Source organism: Stegodyphus dumicola, chromosome 3 (assembly GCF_044657685.1).
Source record: "Stegodyphus dumicola isolate Sdum_Otavi_A_Nest chromosome 3, ASM4465768v1".
In the NCBI taxonomy this organism is placed as follows: domain Eukaryota; kingdom Metazoa; phylum Arthropoda; class Arachnida; order Araneae; family Eresidae; genus Stegodyphus; species Stegodyphus dumicola.
Window position 1 is genome coordinate 234,087,203 of NC_140770.1, and position 19,981 is coordinate 234,107,183.

A 19,981-nucleotide genomic window follows, 5' to 3' on the forward strand; every position below is an offset into this window, starting at 1 on the left:
GTGCTGAGAGCATTGCACCAGTGATACACAGGCAGGCTAATCTCTGCAGACTTCCTAGCCTGTCCTTCATAGTTCCCTGCTCCCCCTTGCACCACCAGAACACAGAGGCATAAGTAATGATATGTCTGATAATTCAATATACATCCAAAACATCATTTTTGGCTGTAAACCTCAGTTTTTACCAAGCATATGTCTGCACATCACGATGCATGTTTTTGCTTGATTAACTTTATAATCGACATGTTTATTCAATGTAAGCTTTTGGTCAAGATATAATACTAAATACTTCACCTCAGAGGTCATGTTGATCTGGACTTCAAAGAGTTTTGGAATAAAAAGACCAGCCCATTTTCTTTTATGTGTGAATGGTACAAGATTGTTTTTCTGTGGACTCACTTTCAAATCAATCTCTATGCACCATTTACTTACTTAATGCATTTTGCATAAGCTGACAAGTTATGTTAAAATATTTACCAAGGATGAGTATGACAACGTCATTTAGGTGTTTCACGAGGCTGAATGCTGCAGTCCTAGCCTAGGACTGCCTGCAATTTATTTTCTGCACAAATTTGTGAAGAGATTGATCAGGTGGAGCCTTCTCTTCAAAGGGCAAGTAGACAGAGCCAAAAACAATTTCTTTGTCACATCCCCCTATACTGAGTCAGAGTGTTAGGTCTCTAAATGTGACTGTAAGAAGTTATTCCACAGTAGAAAAGAAATTAGAGCTTCTTATCTTTATATTTAGTATGGGGATGTTTTGCTAAACCTGACAGTTGTACTTGAAATACTCCTTACCATTTCAGTATCAACTGCTAGCTGTGAACATTTGTTCACAAAATTAAAATTTAAAAATAATTTTCATATATCTACAATTAATAATGGGACAAGATTGCCTAAGGCACCTTGCATTTTTAAGTGTGTAAAGAGAAAAATTTGAAATGATTGACTTGAAGTAATTGATAAATTTGCTTCGTCAAAGGTAAGAAATATATAAATATACTAATTAATTGTATTAATGTTATAAGGTACTTCTCCCGCTTTCCTAGCGTGGTGTAGTGGTTCTGCATGCTGGACCGGTACTGTATGTCGAATTTTTCCACTGACACAAACACATTTCCGAATTCAATCCTAATCTTATATTTTTAACTAAATTTTTTTCCTCAAATTTTACCTTTTCATGAGGGCGAACCTTTGTTTAAGACACTCGTGCGGGACGGAAGGGAATCGAAGGTAGTCACCATACAGGATGGAGGTTTTGCATCGCTAAGCCTAATTTTATAAAAAAAATCAGAAAAAAAAAAAGTTTTGCTTCTAGCATCGTAATTTTTGGTACCATTTTAGATTATTACTTGAGTTATTATATATGTTAAAATTAGCACTTAATAACGTGCTTCTTCTTTATTTTAAATGAAAATATACTTAAAAAAAACTGCTTACATTGTAAAATAACTTTTGGAAGTGCTATTCAAATTACTCCAAAGTTTTAATTGATAAAATCCATCAATAAAGTTTAACATCATTAAAACAACACAATAAAGACTATTTACAGTAAGAAGTAACAAAATTTAAATTGAAGATTCAGTGTGGTAAATCTCAAAGCACGGAGAAGTATCACTTTCTAACTCTAAAAGACCGTATATAATAGAGGGGGGAAAATAGAATAAAAATAGGAATTGGATATAAATCAGACGTGAATATTTATATTAGAATGCGGCGATTTAAAGAGCCCACACTTGTTTACGCTTCCCCCCCTCGCAACAGTTGATGAATAAAATACCAAAGTCAGACAGAATATATCAAACTCAAGGTCAGGAACCTAAAACTGTGTTCATTTCAAAAGTAATGGACATAGAATGCTATTTAATGACCTTCAGAAAAACATTCCAGCTTAAAATGCGTATACGCATTACCCGTCCTCTGAATGCAATCTCTAGTGATGCATGGATGGGACTCCTGTCTATAAGAGACGTTCTTAGGGAATGCGTATATGGGACGCCCGTCCTGAAAAGGTTAAGTCTACACGAGCCTGTGTCCTTATTTATTTTGAAAAACAGTATTGTTGGATGTATATTTAATATTTGCATTTTTTTTTTCTTTTGCCTTATTTATTTTCTCACTGTTTGATTTTATCTTATGATTTACAATAATCTTGTTACTGGCAACATGTTTTATTTTACTATTAAGTTTGTGTGAAAGGCAACAGTTGTTCATGTTTACGTTTCAATAGAACAGCGTTCTTAGCCGCACTGCGCTGCAAACAATTTTTCTCTTAAATATTTCATGTTTTAGAATATCAATAAAGTTTATTATACAAAGCTGATGATCAAGACAACTAAGTATAGTATTTTGTAGAAGCATCGTTAGATAGTGACTATTCGTGATATATTATAGAGTATTTTAAAGTAGGTACTGTATTCTTTTATTATTTGTATTGCATTGTTATCTTGAGTACATTCCATATATTAGATTACTCTGTTTTTCGGGGAAGTAGGCCAAAATGGTATAAAGCCTCGGGTGTCAGTTATGCTTGCTATGCCATTACGAGGGGGGAGGAGAAATAAAAAAAGTATTGGGTAGTCTATATTTTGGGTTATCCCTTGGATTATTGTCAAGTTGTTTCATTTATGGTAACCTGAGTATTTTGCGGTATATGTTTCGGAAACCCCACTTTGATGCGATTGGTTGTAATACATGATTGGGCTGATTTTGATTATTTGGGAGAATATTTCTCAGGGCTTATTTCTGCGTTAGATGTTGGAAGTACATTACTTATTTTGTGCTTTGCACGGTAAAATGGCACAGACCAAAGACACAGTAATTTCTAAATAAGGTAAGTCAATTTTTCCTTTTTGTAGTGTGCAAGATAGATAACATGTATTTATGCACTTTATTTAGATTATTGTTTTTTTAATGTTTTACTGCATTGTTTTGGATGCCATTTTACTTGGGAAAGCATTGCACATAAACAGGAATGGTGCCAAAAAATCACCAATTTTCACCAAGGGAACACCGAAATATATTTTTCACAAATTATTTTGTCGAAAAAGATATCTTTAATATTTAGGAGGCCAAAACATACAAGACAATACAATTTTGGTACTTCTATGTTATGCATCTGCCACATGCTTTACAAGATTTTTAAAATTGTAAACAAATAATTAAATGTTTAAAATTAAACACACATGGGCATATACAAATGGTTTAGTCTCCAGATGGCACTATCATTGGCTCTCGTTGTGTATTTGGTTTGTCTTTCACTGGCACTAAAAAGCACAGCAGGTGTAAAATGGAAAAATACCAAAATTTCTCAGAAGAATCAATAACCTCTAAGTGAGATGGTATGAAAAATATAAGAATTCAATATACTTTTTATGGACCAATAGATTTGTAAAGTATTGATTCACTCATACCAGATGATGAAAAACTAAATAATGCTTGCAAATTTTTTGTATAGTTATTATTTTGTAAAGTGTATGAGTAATTCATTTTTGTATCAAATAAATTTGCATTTAAATCCAAAATTTAGTGTGTGCATTATTTTGCATCAATTAAAGCAAAAAGACCATTCATATAATTTAGGTTGTTTTAACCCTTTACACTAAAAATAAATTAATATTTACTCTATTTGCATCAAACATGAAGCTAACTGATAAAGGTAACAAGGTTCATGTTTAAATTCACATCACTGAAAAATTATAATTATTACAATTACATGTGTAGTTGTAGTGAGATTAAACTTTTACTATACACTCATCTAAAACTGACTACTGCAGGCAGTGGCATAGCGAGGGCAGGGCAAGGGGGTGTATGATGAGAGGGGTGCCAAATGGTCTCCAAACAAGATTTTCATCGTACCACCGAGTTTTTTTTCTGAGGGGGGGGGGCACCAAAAAGCTATTTTGGCCTGAGTGCCAGTTATGCTCGCTACTCCACTGACTGCATGCTAAAATTGGAAACGTTATCTTTGATAATTTTATAACTGGATGTTGTAAGAGTTATTATGGTTATAATTAAAGATGCCTCAGACATTGTTTAATTATTAAAGAACATAGGAAAATTAATGCAAATTACTAAATGACATCTACATATGAAGTAAAACTTTAGTTTCAGAAAATATTGGCAATTTGATATAAAAGGATTATCTGCTATGTAATGCAGTATTATTTGTAAACACTCTAATATGAATGAATATTTTCATACGAAAAAAGCTGGCTGAATATTACTACCATACTATACATAAATATGTAAAACATACTAATACCCTATATATATTGTTGCCAAGCAGACAAGATTTAGTAGCAATATTGGATAACTGCGACATCATAACACAATCATAAGAGGTTCATTTAGGGTTAATGTAAATTTGATTAATTCTCGATAAGCCAGTTTAGTTTTGGTAAAGATGGATATCAGTTCTATTTTTTCTTGCTTTAATTTTTTTTTTTTCTTATTTGGGACTGCATGAAGTGGAGTACTTTCAAAGTTTCACAATCCAGGTAACAACAAGAGCCACAATATGCAACTTGGAAAACGAATACACAATAGTGATGTAACATAAAAAATTATGATGAGCAATTTTTAAGTTTTTTTTTTTTTGTATGCTATGTTATGTATCTTTTTATTTCATCATTAAATAAAGAATGATCTGTTAATTTAAACTTTTGCCTCAATGACTGCTTGACATATATTTTTGAACATGAAACTTGGCATATATCTTTTCCAAGTTTCATGTTCAGCAGGATTTCATTATCATATCAGATCATTTACGTTAATGTTTAAAGTCTACAAAGTATGTCCGCTTTGATGTCTCAAATGCATTCAATATCTTACATGATTGTAAATGTTAAGTTTTCGATACTTAGATTAGTAAGCAATAAGATGATTGTCTTCGTAATTTTATAGCACAAAAACTTTCCATTAATTTGGATTTTCTAATGTGAATTATACTTTTCAGTTAATTTTCAGATTATGGTAACTTGGCGATTTTTTGGCGACCAACCCTGCTACAGCAACAGTTCTTTTTTGGACGCCATTTTGTTTTCACAAAGTAAAGGCTTTTTTTTTTTTTTCAACAATCTACTAGCCGAATTCCGTTTATGCTAGAACTTTTATGGAACAAAAGTGGGCTAATCTTTGGAATATGGTAACAGGTAGTTTGGCAACATTTTGGAGGCGATAAAGGTTACTACCTAGGAATTTGGGAATAATGTGAGAAGTACTCAGTTCCGATTATGCATTATTTTGTGTGAGGGAAATGAGAGATCATGAGATATGTCATGTGACATTAATGGACGAATCACTGTTCTTTAATCGGAAAAGGGGGTAAATTTGGAAAAATATCTGCTGTAATTTGTAGCATTAGTTTCATTCTATGTTCTGTGAAACAGTGTTGTTTAATATTTGGATCCCATGGCCCTATATAAAGTAAATCCGAAATTTTTATCGCGTTTATGTGTAATTGCAAAGAATTGCTTAATTGCGGATAAGTATGAATGTCCAACATGTGGGAATAAAATGAGATTGTGTGAAAGGAAGGATATTACAGATAAGTTTGAATGGTGGTGCAGGAAATCTGGTGAAAATGGACATTTTGTGATCCGCCATGCACTCAAGATTCTGTAGAAGATTAGGTAAGTTAGTATTTTTTAATTATTTGAGGATATTATTTTTATGCATTGTTCTAAATGTAAGGAGTAAATAAATTAATATGGTATTATTGGAAAATTGTTATTAGCAATTATTTAGTTTAAAGTAATTAGGATTGTAAGCTAATTTTTATTAATTTAATGTATGTGCTTATTTATATTTTAAGTAGTGTTTTTTAATTTAATGATCGTGATTTTGAGAGTTATATATCTTTAGTATTTTGGAATACGTTTGAGTAGAAGTAAATGTGCATGGAAAGAATTTAAGTATTTGGAACCATTTTTAATGTTTGCGTTATGAATTGGCAGGTGAGGTTTATAATAGGTAATTTAGAGGGAAAAGTTTTTGGATATTTTATTTATTTTATACGTGGAAATGATCATCTTTGGATAGGGTATATACTTTTTCGCAATCAGGTAATTTCATATATGTCCTTTTACCGAATTTAAAGATTCACAAAATTTTCATGAAATTTTTCTAATTTATGAGAAAAAAGTAGTGTACATGGATATAGTGAAGAGTGTGCGCAATGCCATTTTTGTACAATTCTGGGATGTTTTTTTAAGAAAAAATAAGTCGACGTGTACATGGTTACTGTGTATGTGCGATTTTGAAAAACGCGGCAAGGAGTTTACGATTCTGCACTTTTTCCCAATTTTGCAGTTAATATTTGTCATGATTAAGCAGTTTTGTTCCATAAAATTTCTAGCATAAGTGTAATTTGGCTAGCAGATTGTTGGAAAAAGTGTTGAGTAAATAAAAAGAAAACAAACATGTCTTTACTTCGTGAAGACAAAATGGCGGCGGAAAAAAAATAGAGGGTTGCTGTAGCAGAGTTGGTTGCCAAATTTTCACCAAGTTACCATAATCCAAAGATTAACCTTAAGCAGTTTTGTTAGATAAAATTTCTAGTACAAGTGTAATTTGGCTAGTAGATTGTTGGAAAAAGTGTTCAGTAAATAAAAAGAAAGAAACATGTCTTTACTTCGTGAAAACAAAATGGCGGCGGAAAAAAAAAATAGAGGGTTGCTGTAGCAGAGTTGGTCGCGAAATTTTCGCCAAAAAATCACCAAGTTACCATAATCCAAAGATCAACCGTAACCTTTATCGCCTTACCAAAATGTCGCCAAACTACACGTTACCATATTCCAAAGATTAGCCAAAACGACAAAAAGTTAAACTTGTATAAGTGAGAAATAATTAAAATATACGAGGTTAAGAAAGCTAAGACTAATCTCATATATGTTTTAATATCAGCAGAGTGGAAATTGTTTCTTCACTTATGTAGTGGAAATTTTGCAGCTTATGTTTAATAAAGCTTCATAAATAAAATGAACCTTTTCTACATACTGCTTAATCTGTTAGTTACTTTGAGAGGCGGGGATTAATCATCTTATTTCAAGAAAAATGTACATTCAACATTTTTACTGCAAAATTAGGAAGATGCTGGAGTAATCGATGTAAAGTTTTAACTTCTTGGGGTCTGGTTCAATTTCAATTGAAAGTTTACTATAGTAAACCATTGATCTTCAACTTTTTGGGGTACTTTAGCACAACTGCCTAGTAAACCATTGATCTTCAACTTTTTGGGGTACTTTAGCACAACTGCCTAGTAAAAATCACCAAATTTTCAGAATGCATAAAAAAATCGGTGAAAGTGCAGAATTAACCACTGCTTGGAGCGTTTTTAAGAATTGCACATATGTCGTATCTATGTGCACGTCAACCAATTTTCACTTAAAAAAACATTCCAGAATTGCACAAAAATGGCATTGCGCACACTCTTGACTTTATCCATGTACACATCGACCTATTTTCTTTTAAAAAGTCAAAGAAAATTGACAAAAATCCAATTCTTCTTACTTTTGTAAAAAGTGCAAAACAAATAAGTGGGTGATTCTGCACTTTAGCCAAAAAATCTGGCAACTCTGCTCATATTTCTTTATTAACAAGCAACATCATAATTTTTTGTTCCAACAATATTGTAATTTTTGTTTGTTATAATCCAAGTTTTATGGTATTTTTTGTCTGAAACTCAATAGTAAAACACATGTTCATGAGATTTGCCTGCAGTGGCGGAGAGGATGTGGTAAAAAGTTTTTGAATCTATTCTTATAGTAGTTGATATTACGTTTCTACTAAGATTAAAAAAAAAAAAAAAAAAAAAAGAGCTCACAGCATTTATTAATTGATTTTTGCAACAAATACCGTATGTATTATATTTTTTGACAATTATAAGTCATCATTCTCTTTTTTCTTAAATAAACAATATCGCAAAACTGCACCATGATGGTTGTGATAATTCATAAGTCCTCTTCTTGTATCGTAGAGCACATTCTAGAAAACCAAGAGTGGCAGGCAAATTTAGTTTTTCAGTGTAAATTTATAGGTTGGTATGGTTAATAAGCATAATATACAAAATATATATAATTTAAAAATATAAAAAACGTCGATTATATCCTTATCTAAAATAAATAATTACAAAATATTACACACATCCCTTTTAAAGTCAATGTGACATTTCATTTCATTCGCTACTGTTTCATAATTAGAAGAGTATTATGATATTCCCGCTGGTAAGCAATTGTCAAGATGTTCACCTGCAAGTCAAAATATGTACTTAGCTGTACTTTTATATTCATTGTGAAAAACAATGATACACAAAACTATGCAGAACCAAAAAACGATTTAGTCTTGTATGCTGATCTTTTCAAAAATGGAAAATTGATTCTGTCAACTGTGTATTCCCAAAATTCTTATCATCATAAAGTCGCTAAAAGTAGCAAAATCCCATGTGTACCGTATACCAGAATCAAACACCGCAATGTTTGGAAAGCTCTTTTAAAATAATAAACAAATACGGATATATTTCGCTAATTAATTACTCATTATAAAAAAATTACATAACATTTTATTGAAAACTTAAATATTTTTTTTTTTTTTTTTTTTTTTTAATCTTGGTTGCACAGCAGCGGCCACATGTTAAAACAGTCGTCGGCACATAGGGTTGCCGACCCATGCAGCTGGATTATATTATTTAATTGTAGGAAAGCATTGCAATAGATTGCATGCCTTTATGAATGCTCGTATTCACGTTATATAAAACACGGGGGACTGTGGGAAAAAAAAAAAAAAAAAGACGACACATCTATGCAGTCAACCCATTAAATCACTGGGATCCAAGCCTTTAACTAGAGCAAAAAAAAAAGTCTTCTAAATTGGAATATCAAATTACCTCTAAAATTGAGACTTAAACGTTTACACAAAAAGGTATAAGCCTGTATTCTCATATTCATCCACCTTCAAGCAATAATTACGGAAAGAAATGAAAATGTCTACAACATACAGTGAACGGAAACAACAAAAACAAATATATTCATGTTGCCACTTAAGAAATTAAATTATATTCAAATGACAGGTCAAAACTTATAAACACCGTCAATAAGATATTTTTGAAAGAGAAAAATAATTTGTCTCTAATTTATTAATTAAAATTATTAATAGATATTCATTTTTTACTATTTTAGTTGATATCATTAAATAACAAAAATGTCACTCTTTACAAAAGAAGGCGGGGGGAGGCGTTTTAAAACTTGAAAATTTTTACTAAAAAATACGCAACGATCGTTGCATTTCTTTTGGTTGCATCGTTGCATTTCTTTCTTTATTTGGATAAATGTTGTGAGGAAGGCCATATTTGATTATAAATTTGTTAATAATGCGCCAAACACTAAAATATGTATGAGTTTTTAAAAAGAAAGTAGTTTTATAGATTTTACAATATTTTATTTCTTAGAAAATAAATTAAAATAACCATTTGGCTGATGACGTCATTATTTTTGATCCAATCATTGACAGCAGATTTAAAGCACCAGTCTCTTGAAGTTTAATTATTTGGTCACGTGTCAAAACAGCACGTGATGTCAAAGCCTTTTCAGTTCGTGACTTAAATTACAGCGTGTTTTGAGAGTGTTCAGTTGAATCTGGAGGGTTTTGAACTTTCATTTTTTGTCTTTCAAACCTTTGTCAGATGTTCGAAGGCAAAAACTTTTAGAACTTATTTTTCGTAATATTTAAATTGATTTTACATTTCAGCTGCTTTTGAATTAGAATTAAGTGAGTTGATTTGCTTTTATTGTACCCTAAACGAAACGTTACATAGATAACGTTTATTTACTTTCTGAATTTTATACGCTTATATTAATCAATATCGATTATAACTTAAAAATAGTAATATTTTTCAAACGGGCATTTTTTCTTTCCCTTCTTTTTACAGAGGAGTAAGCTGTCTGAAATATATTTTTTAAAGTCTGGTATGTGATTATTTCTCGTGGAATTTTCTGTGCAGAAAGAACCCTAGACTTTGTTTGTCGATACTTGCATTATGAAACAATAGTGTTTTACAATTAGTGTTCTTTACTTATTGACCTAGAAAAAATGCTTAGGGTTGAAATACTTTCTTTGTTAGATTTGTTGAAAGTTTTCCGATTTAAGGTGCTGGCTTGTAAATTTGTAACTGTTGGAAATAATTAAATGTTGTCAAAATAAAGTTATGGTTAATAATTAAACATTAAAGGGTTTGATTCATAGAAAAAAAGTGGTACAACTTCTGTTTATAGAGACGTGGAGCACCAAAAGGTAGAAAGCTGACTTCCCCTACTAGTTTTTTTTTTTTTTTTTTTTTTAGTTTTACTAGAGTAACAGAAAAAAATTCAGTGGTAGCTGCTCTCAGCATTTAGTTTGTCAAATAACATGGTGCAAATCATTGAGACTTTTTGATGTTATTTTAACACATTTACAAGAAATCCAGAATCTCCTTAGTAATCCTTTCATTTCTTTATTTTGCCCGATTTTACCATCCTCCCATCTTTATTATCCAATTATCCTCTAACCACTGTACTGTTCCATTTGCATCATTGGGAAAAAGAAGCTTTATCTCATCAAGTGCGTATGGAGTATTATCAAATGGAAGAATTGCAGGAACTGGAATGTGTTGAAATTCCAAACTAAAACTTTCAGCATCTCACAGGACTTAAAAAAGAAGGGCTAGCTCATAGAGCTTTTTCCCCTGAAACAGGCAGTGGGGAGTGATGACGTAGCCATGATGACACAGAGCGCCGAGATGCAATTGACAACATAGAAATTAGCGTTTTAAATCTGAAGAACCAGCGTTTAAAATGAGCTGTGTGTGAAAGATAGCTATAATTTAGAAGAGACAATGTTACTGCAGTATGCATTTTATACTGAACATTAAAAAATTTAATAGTACTTACTCAATTTTAAAATAACAGATAAAATGCTCTACTCTTAGCATAAAGTTCCTTTTTTTTAAATTTGCTGGGATTTTTTTTCGTTAAATGCCTGTTTATTTCTAATCATTTCTTTATCTGCTTGTTAACTAAGAAAACTGTACTACTGCTTCTAAGATAACTATAATAACAGCTATTTAAAATTAATCAAAAAACAACTTTAAATTGGCAGTTTTCAAAATTTCTGCTAATCTAATTTTGAGTTTCAGCCTAATTGTAAATTTTACATTGGCATATTTTCCTCCCGATTCAATATAATAACATATATTTTTTTAAACAATTTTGTAACTTAGCCTTACATCAATATTACATTTAAATAAATGCATGTAAGATTATCCTAATTTAGACAAAACAACTTTACTCAAAGTACCTAAAAAAATGATTTCATTTTTCAAAAGTGGGGGTTAAGGAGGCAGGTTTTCTTATGCCAATTACTTTAATGTTATATTATTATATTTTATCTATAATTTAGCATTCTAGCACAAAATCGAATCAATAATAACACAGGATACAATAAAAATAACTTTAACAATAACTTAACAAAATTAGTTCTCATTTGAAATATGCTTTACGCTATTGACTTCTAAAATGTCATCTAGAAATATTTAAAATCAAAACATATTATATATGCTTACTTGTACAGTCACAATGCAACTACAAGTTGTTGAAATATTATTTATTGGCTACCACATTCGATGCAATCTACTTTTTTTGCCTTTTGGGTTGCTTTTGGTTGTCAAAAAACATATGCATTTCTATTTAAGAAACTTATTCTACAGAGCTCTTATGACAATGCAACGTGAAATATCTTCACTAGTCAACCTGATTTTTTCCTTCTTTTCTAGCAAAGCGTCAGTCTGCGTCTTTGTAAAAATATGCTTGAGTTGTTTTTCCAAATTGTCCGATCTGTGCTGTTTTTTCCTAAATTTCGCTGTTTGGGATTTTAATTTCTGAATTTCCATTACAAATTTCTTTCTAGATGTCGTCCACCTTCTTTGTTGCTGAGCAAACATTCTATAAATTTTTTTTCTCTATTTTTCAATATTTTATTAAAATTTTTCTAAGGATATTATTTTTTTCTTCAAATTATCAATACATTCTTGTTTATCTTTAGACTTAGGTCATTCAGGGTTATTGTCACTCAGGGCATTGTCACTTGTGAATTTTATTTCAAAATCATTCACATTTGATTTATTATTGTCAGCTTCAATTTCGTTCTTGGCCTCAAAATAAATTTTCTTTGGGCTTAATTCGTGTAGCCTTTCAAAAGCACTCTGCATTAGTTTTCTTTTCAGATGTCTCCAATTTCTTCGTGTTATTTCGTTTATTGCATACAATAAATTTACTTTCGCCACAGTATTGCATTTCAACAGTTTCTTTTGCGGCAATCCAAGCAAGCGATTTCTCATGTCATCTTCATAATCACTGCACAGAAAACGTTCGCCTCAAATTCTTGTGTTTTTCACATTAATAGAATCCTGTCTTCAACATTTATGCATCCATTCTTTTGACGAAAGCAACTTATCCTTTGGGAAAGCATGAAATACAATATCTCTTCCTTTTGTATTTCTATAAGTGTTACGGCACGTTGCTACAGCACAAGAAGCCATATTACGTAAAGGATACTTTAAATATAGAATTTAAGAGGAAAACTGACTAAAACTATATATATATATAAATTATTAAATATTTGCATTATTAGAAAGCAAATATGTATGATTAAAATTAATTTGGGATATGCAAACTCCAAAACTGAATGAAACTACAACTGAATGAAACTGCAGTTTTAAACGCTCGAAATCAGAGCAGGTGCAACACAGACACGTCAGATTACTTCCAGTTAACTCCCTCCATGAGGCTCGCGTCGGCGAGGAGTCGAACAAACGAATGACCTAGCCCTTCTATTTATCTCTGAGCATCTCATGCCTGTTAGCAAGACCTGATGCTTGAATATGGTACCATACACTTACCCTAAATGAAAGAAGTACAATTTGATTGTTGCATCTTCGAATTTGTGGCTAGAAGAATTGATTATTGCATTTTTGAAATCACTGATAATGAAATAAGGAAAGTCATTCAAATATTGAAGTATCTCATTTATTTCAATATTTGAATGAATATACTGCTGAACATGATGCTCAATGAATACTCCTCTGATTTGCTGGTCATTAAAGTATAAATGAGAGGAAGCACTGTAGCATTTTCATCAGTTATAACGGGCATGGATGGTATACAATTGAAAGGAAAATCTTAAACCAGTTTTAAGTGTCCCATCCATGATCCCATAAAGGACATCTTTCAAGAATGCAGTGTTTTTTTTTTTTTTTTTTTTTTTTTTTTTTTGTCGTGAGCGAGAGTATGTGTTCATTCTTAGGAAATGAATCATTTATTATAAAATTTTCATTACCAGTAGCTCTAAGTTCTAATGGAATATCAATATTTTCCAAAGTATTTGGCTGTGGAGACAAAATTTCTTTACAAACTCTTTTTATAGCTTGATGTAGAGCATGGCAACCATGCATTGCAGGCAGACTATGTCCTGGGATAACATTGATTTCCTCCTGAATAATTTATATTGATGTGTGAAGAGTTTAGTGGGTCTTTCATTTAATATTATGGAACTACTCTTATATGCGCCCTCAGGTCGCTAAATGTGGCCAAACATTTTTGGTGAGAAACTCCACGCTGCCATTTTACTATCTAAATTTTTTGTCTACATTTCGAACTTTAAGCCTAAAATGTCTCCAAAAATGCGGTTTTCGCACGTGCAAAAACCACATTTTGGGAGACACAATTTAAGCTAGAAATCTGAAACAAAAACAAAATATTTAGATAGCAAAAACGTAAGGTTTCTAACCAAAAATATTTGACAAGAATCCAATACATTTACATAGCGATATGTTTTAAAAAAACATCTACGAGTTGCACAATCTAGGCAATGAACGAATTTACGAACTACGCACACCTTGCTTTAATAAATTAACATAACTACAATAAATTTCAAAGAATACCATGTACACAGCATCCTGTTTAAACTTGCCAGTAAAAATAATCTCCCAGACCCTCTTGCAACCACGTCTCTCATTGCAACATAGGCCATTTCAAAACACGCGCGACACGAACCAATGAGAGAGTTTTCAATGTCAAAAGGTGTGCCATACAACACGGACTCGCACGAAAAACCAGCGCAGAACACATATCACCACATTTGGCGATCTTAGGGTGCATATAAGAGTAGAGCCAATATTGTTTACTGTTACAGAAATATCGTTTTTTCAGCAACATCAAATCCATTGTAATGTTCTCTTTGGTTCTGAAAGTTGTTCTGCTAAAAGTATGACGTTTGCATACTTGCTACAATTCAGAGTTTTGTTCGGGTAAAGCGCAAATCACCCACTTATTTGTTTAGCACTTTTTACAAGAGTAAGAATTGGAGTTTTGGCAATTTTCTTTGACTTTTTAAGTGAAAATAGGTTGATGTGTACATGGATAAAATTAAGGGAGTGCGCAATGCCATTTTTGTGCAATTTTGGGATGCTTTTTTAAGTGAAAATAGGTCTATATGTACATGGATACCAAGTACGTGCAATTCTTAAAAACGTGCCAAGCATGGGGCGATTCTGCACTTTCCCCTTTTGTTCTTCTTGTAACACCAATAAGACAAATCACCTCTATTTTTTATTTGCACATCTGGCAACCATAAAGAATTAGGTACTTACGTATTAACGCAACCAGGCCAAAATTCGCATAAATCGCCAAATTTGGCGACCCTACTTACGGCAACCCTACGTGTTATACGTAGTTTTTCGTAAAGAAATTATTTTTCTTACTGGTTAGATTGAATACCTTGAAATACTTTAACTATGGGTATTTGGGATCTGCCTGCGAGTGAAAAAGATGCTGTTGAATTGTTGCAGGGATATGGAATTAAAACGAACGAATGTACTTGTAAAAATTCACATAAAATGAAACTGTATTTTGGAAAGCAAATCTTCTGGAAATGTAACGTCGAAGAGTGCAATCAACATTTGGGTGTGAGAACCGGAAATTGATTTGAAGTTAGCCGAATTTCATTTGTGACAGCGGTGCGCTTCATTTATTGTTGGTGTGAAGAGTTAACCTCAATTAAATTTTGTGCAGAAGAGATGAGAATTGCTGACAAAACTGTTATAGATTGGAATAATTACATGCGGGAGATATGGCCCTTGAAATGGATGAAAAAGAAAGAAAGCAAATAGGCGGCGAAGGACTTATTGTGAAAATAGACGAAAGTTTATTTGTAAAAAGAAAAAATAACACTGGGCGTGTACTACCACAGCAATGGGTTTTCGGCTGAATTTGCCGAGTAAAGAAAGAGACTTTTTTGCTTACTGTACCTAACAGAAGCGCCGTTACCCTCATGGAAAAAATTTGCGAAAATATCAAGGAAGGAAGCATCATTTATTCGGATTGCTAGAAAGGATACAATATAAGTGAGTTCGAAAATACAAGGATTTCTGCATGGAACTGTTAATCACAAATATAACTTTGTGGATCCCAACACGGGCGCTCACGCACAACATGTAGAGCGCATGTGGAGCTCAGCCAAATGGCGCAACAAAAAACAGAGAGGAACAGCCCGTCATCATCTTGACTGATACCTTATCGAATTTATATGGCGCCAAGCTCAAGCTGTTAATGGCGAAGACGGTTTTCAATCAGTGCATTGATGGAAAGTAGGTTTAAAAGGCATAGGAAGTTGTATGAAAACATATCATTTCTCAATCCCAAAAACTTTTCGAAGACATTGTCGCTGAACACTTTCAACTGTTTATATATATTGTTAGGGTACTATGCAGGTGTAACAATTGATAATCTTAAGAATGAATATCAGAACCTAGTAATTAAATGGAAAATACTAAAAAATTCAATTGAAAATCATTATTTTGAATCTGATACCAAGTCAGAAAGAGAAAGTGCTCTTTTTAGTAATGAGGATTCATCAATAGCTAAATGCAATTTAAAAAAGTATATTATAATGTAAATAAGTTTATTATAATATAAATATTTAAATTTTTTGAAAAAATTGGGTTTTGTGTATGTATAAATTACTTTTGAAATATAATTTATATAGTAATGCATATGCCAATGTCTTTTTTGCTTATAAGTTTTTATTCACCCTATCTACATCGCAAGTTGATAGAGAAAGAACTTTTTCAAAATTTAAAATTGTAGATTAAAGAGTACTACTAAGCAAGCTAATTTGGAGTCATTACTATTGATGAACATAGGATATTTTGGCCAAAGCAAAAATTGAAGACATAATGGAGGAAATATTTGCTCAAGCACCTGGAGATTAAAAAATATTTAAATTTCTAATTATGAATAAATCACTGTTTTGTTTATATAATTAATTTAGTCACTGTTATTTAGTGTTTGTAGTTTATTTGTACGTATATTTATTTTATAAAATAAATTTTTATGATGATAGTGCTAACTTATATGTATAATGACATTTCACGTGGGACCCGTAGGGCCGACATTTTTTTTCTTGCCAGGGTCAATTTCTTTGGCCAATCTGCCATTGCTTGTCTTTTGTCTTATCAGAGTTCATATGGAGATAAAGACATACTGAAGGGAATAAGTCTTTTTGATGCCATTCTGAACACAGTTACAAATAATATACATTGGTAATCAAAAAACTAAATTTCATTACCAGAGGATACCTATAGATTATTCCCATTGTATCAGCATGAATTTTATTCTCGTAGCATTATTATATGTGATAACTAACATTATAAAATTCTTTCTAAGACCTGTGTACCACAGAAAAATTATTAAAAGAAAATTCTTTTTGAGTTCAAATTGTGTTGCTATTATGCTTTAAAATTAAGTAGCTAAAAGATAAGTATTAATTGTTTTAAAAACCAGAGCATATATAAATTTTGTTTCCCTAAGGGCAGGGGGTGGCAGCAAAAGAGTAAAAAAATTGCTAATTGTGATACATTATTTTCAATAAAATTATGAGAATGTATTGCAACAAAATTATGTAAATGCATTTTTTAATAATAAATATAATTGAAACAGAACCAAAAAACAAGAAAATTTCATTGATTCTTATTATTTTTGTTCTGTAACTTTTTGAATCTCTCCAGGAGCTGGGAATTTTTTTTTTTTTTTTTTTTTGTTTAAAGACTAGATTTATTCATAAAAAAGTTATTGGGACGTTTGATAGTCTCCAGAGAAGTGAACTCCATGCCATTCAGAGAATTTTGAAGTGACTTGATGAAAATCTGGTAGGGCAAAAGTCTGGTGAATATGGGAGATGATACAAAACATCCCAGCCATACTCAATAAGTCTCTGTCTCGCATTCATCGAAATGTGGGGCTGATATTATCATGATGAAAGGCAACACTCTGGGGATTAGTATTTTCTTTGCTCTTTGGTTTGATTTCTGCTTTTAAAACTTCCATATGGGAACACTATTTTTCCAAATGATCTTTTTCTTATAACATTATTTGTATAGTATTCTCTTCTCATCTCCAGTAATGAGACATTTAAAAAAAAGGAGCTACTTTATTTCTTTTTAGCAAAGAATCACTTGCTGAAAATTGAACAAGCATATTCTGCTCTGTTAAAATATAGGGTACCTGTGCAGCATATCCAGTTTTCATCAGATGATCATCAGATTGTACTTTTTGGAATCATCAGTATGTCTGGTAGTCCCCGAACATGAATTTTCAGCAGTAGCTTCTTGTAATGGGCCCATGTTTAGGATGGTTGTCTATCATCTTCGAGGCAGAAATTTGCTCACTACTCAAACCATCTTTGAACTGTGCCACCAAAAACATTACTTTACCCATATATAGCACACAGCACAGATTTTACAAACAGTCTGACTATGAGTCCTTCCTTTTTTTTTTAAGAAAATTTTTTGACAAACATGATTTTTTGAATTCTCCGATCTTTGCACTACAATGAAAAATTTTTTTACTTCAACACGTGCTAGAATTAATGCTGTATAAGCTGAAGCGACTGAATTTATGCATCTGCTTCAATCAATATTTAATACGCATCAGATACTTGGAGAGCACGATTAGATTTGAAAAATTTCAGAACTTTCTAGATGATATGTTTAATACTTGAATTATTATCATATTTATGTAGATGACCACATCTGTCATCTACATAAATACGCCCATATAAAATACAATGAATTTTATTAGTTGATTACAATTAAAATGTATATCTCTAATTTTATAAATATTAATAATCCTCTGAAAAATGTAGTTTCAGAGTATTTCATACAGGAATAAAATCTCGATGTTATACTGTTACAGGTTTTATGGAAACATGAGTTCTTCAGAGCTGAGTGATCTCCACAAGATTTGGCTTAAATTTTTAAACACAACTAAAACTGAAGTAAGTTTTTTTCTTTCCTCCTCCCTCTTTTTTTTTTTTTTTTTTCTTTCTTAAATTACTGTAGGAATCTTTAAATATCCTACTAAGTTTTAAAAAAATTCAAAAATTATGAGAATATTTTTGATTTTATCTACTAATTTTTAATTATCTATCGACTGACTTTTATGAAGTAACTAGTTGAAATACCCGATGTTGCCTGGCCTCACAGAATGAAGAGGCTTTATTAGGAGGATGGGTTTAGTTTTTATTTAAATCTCAGGTAGAAATTGATTTTCCTCTTATTTTGGTTCAAGATTTTGCCCAAAATTTTACCAAGCTTGAAGGAAACTATATTTTATTTGAATAGGAAACAAACACTTTTATTTTTGGGACCTTTTATACCAAATCTTGAAGGTGCATAATGTTTTGTATTTGCCCATCTGGAGCATAAACAAAGAAGCTATCTCACATGCCAGCTCTTGAGCAAGCCACATATTATTGGCCATTGGAAAAATATGGTATTTTTAAGCTATACAGTTCTTCTAAGTTAATAACTGTTACACAAATGTCAGCCGGGTAGGGAACTGCACTCACATGAAATCAAAGGGCATATTTGAATACTGTAAAGGCCCTTATTTTCGTGAGGCTTTAATTTTTGCGTTTTTTGCGAGCCCGTCGTAATCGCGAAACTTTAAGCCTTGCAAATTTTTTTTCCCCCGCCTCAAATAATAATAAAAAATCAGAAATTTTTCACTTACCCAAAATTTAATGATTTATTGCACAGTTGCAAGCTTTTTCTTGACAACTTTCTTTCTTATATATATTTTTTGAATAATATACAACTATATTTCTCGAATATAAAACAATAAAATTAATAGAAGGCAGTTCATTCACTTAGAATACTATTTATACCAGCTTCTTTGAAGCCATTCAAAATTACCTCATGTTTGGCTTTAATACTGTTAAATACGTGCACAAGCCAAGAAGCATGAATCGATTTTAGTCGTGATATTCGCAAGTCCACAGATTCTTTTTCCTCTAGAAATTGAAACTCGTTAGAATAAACTCAATAAACTCATTCTTGAGCAAATGCTTGAACTCACCATTTAGACGGGAACGGAGGGGGGGGGACGAACTTTTTGGCCAAAAGGAAGTTTCTGAAAATGCTTTATGCAAAAGATGTAATTTTGGAATTTTTCAACTTTCTCAGCTTACTTAGGTACTTTTGAAAATTTTCAACTTTCGGTTCTGTTCATATAAAATTGGCGAAATTTTCAACTCGCAAAATCACCGATATATTCATTTTCACAAAAATTACGGCCCACTAAAATAAGGTCCTTTACAGTAACGAGCTATCAATGGAATGTGAGGAATGAATACTTCTTCAACTGCAGCATTATGATGATGGTGGCCTCTGTTATGTTTGGCCGTATGTTCTTCATGATGAGCCTTGTTCTGTTGCACAGCTTTGGTGGGTTGATGTTATGCAATAATAGAAAAAGTTTGTTTAATAGGAGCTTGTGTGGCAGTATTCCTAGTGGCTCAATGCATTTAAAAATTCTTTCAGATATTGCAAAGTTTGATCTGTATCCATTACTGAATCAATGGACGAAAAAGTGGCAAATTTATTGGCAAGCATTTTCTG

The 19,981-nt window shown here is 31.8% G+C and overlaps 2 protein-coding genes across 6 annotated transcripts in view; one reads left to right on the plus strand and one right to left on the minus strand.

The window, feature by feature from the left end:
* The window catches only part of mRpL46 (mitochondrial ribosomal protein L46), a 57,539-nt gene extending 48,506 nt beyond the window's left edge, over window positions 1-9,033 (minus strand). Inside the window, exon 1 of the mRNA XM_085813915.1 lies at window positions 8,882-9,033. Coding sequence (XP_085670041.1) covers window positions 8,882-8,942 — 61 coding nt within the window. The 5' untranslated portion in view covers window positions 8,943-9,033. The remainder of the gene's footprint in view (window positions 1-8,881) is intronic.
* A 552-nt stretch (window positions 9,034-9,585) lies between these two features.
* mv (lysosomal-trafficking regulator mauve) overlaps window positions 9,586-19,981 on the plus strand; it is a 284,054-nt gene continuing 273,658 nt past the window's right edge. For all 5 annotated transcript variants that reach the window (XM_085813916.1, XM_085813918.1, XM_085813920.1 and 2 more), the window contains exons 1-2: window positions 9,586-9,762; window positions 18,276-18,357. In XM_085813916.1, coding sequence (XP_085670042.1) covers window positions 18,289-18,357 — 69 coding nt within the window. In that variant the 5' untranslated portion in view covers window positions 9,586-9,762; window positions 18,276-18,288. The remainder of the gene's footprint in view (window positions 9,763-18,275; window positions 18,358-19,981) is intronic.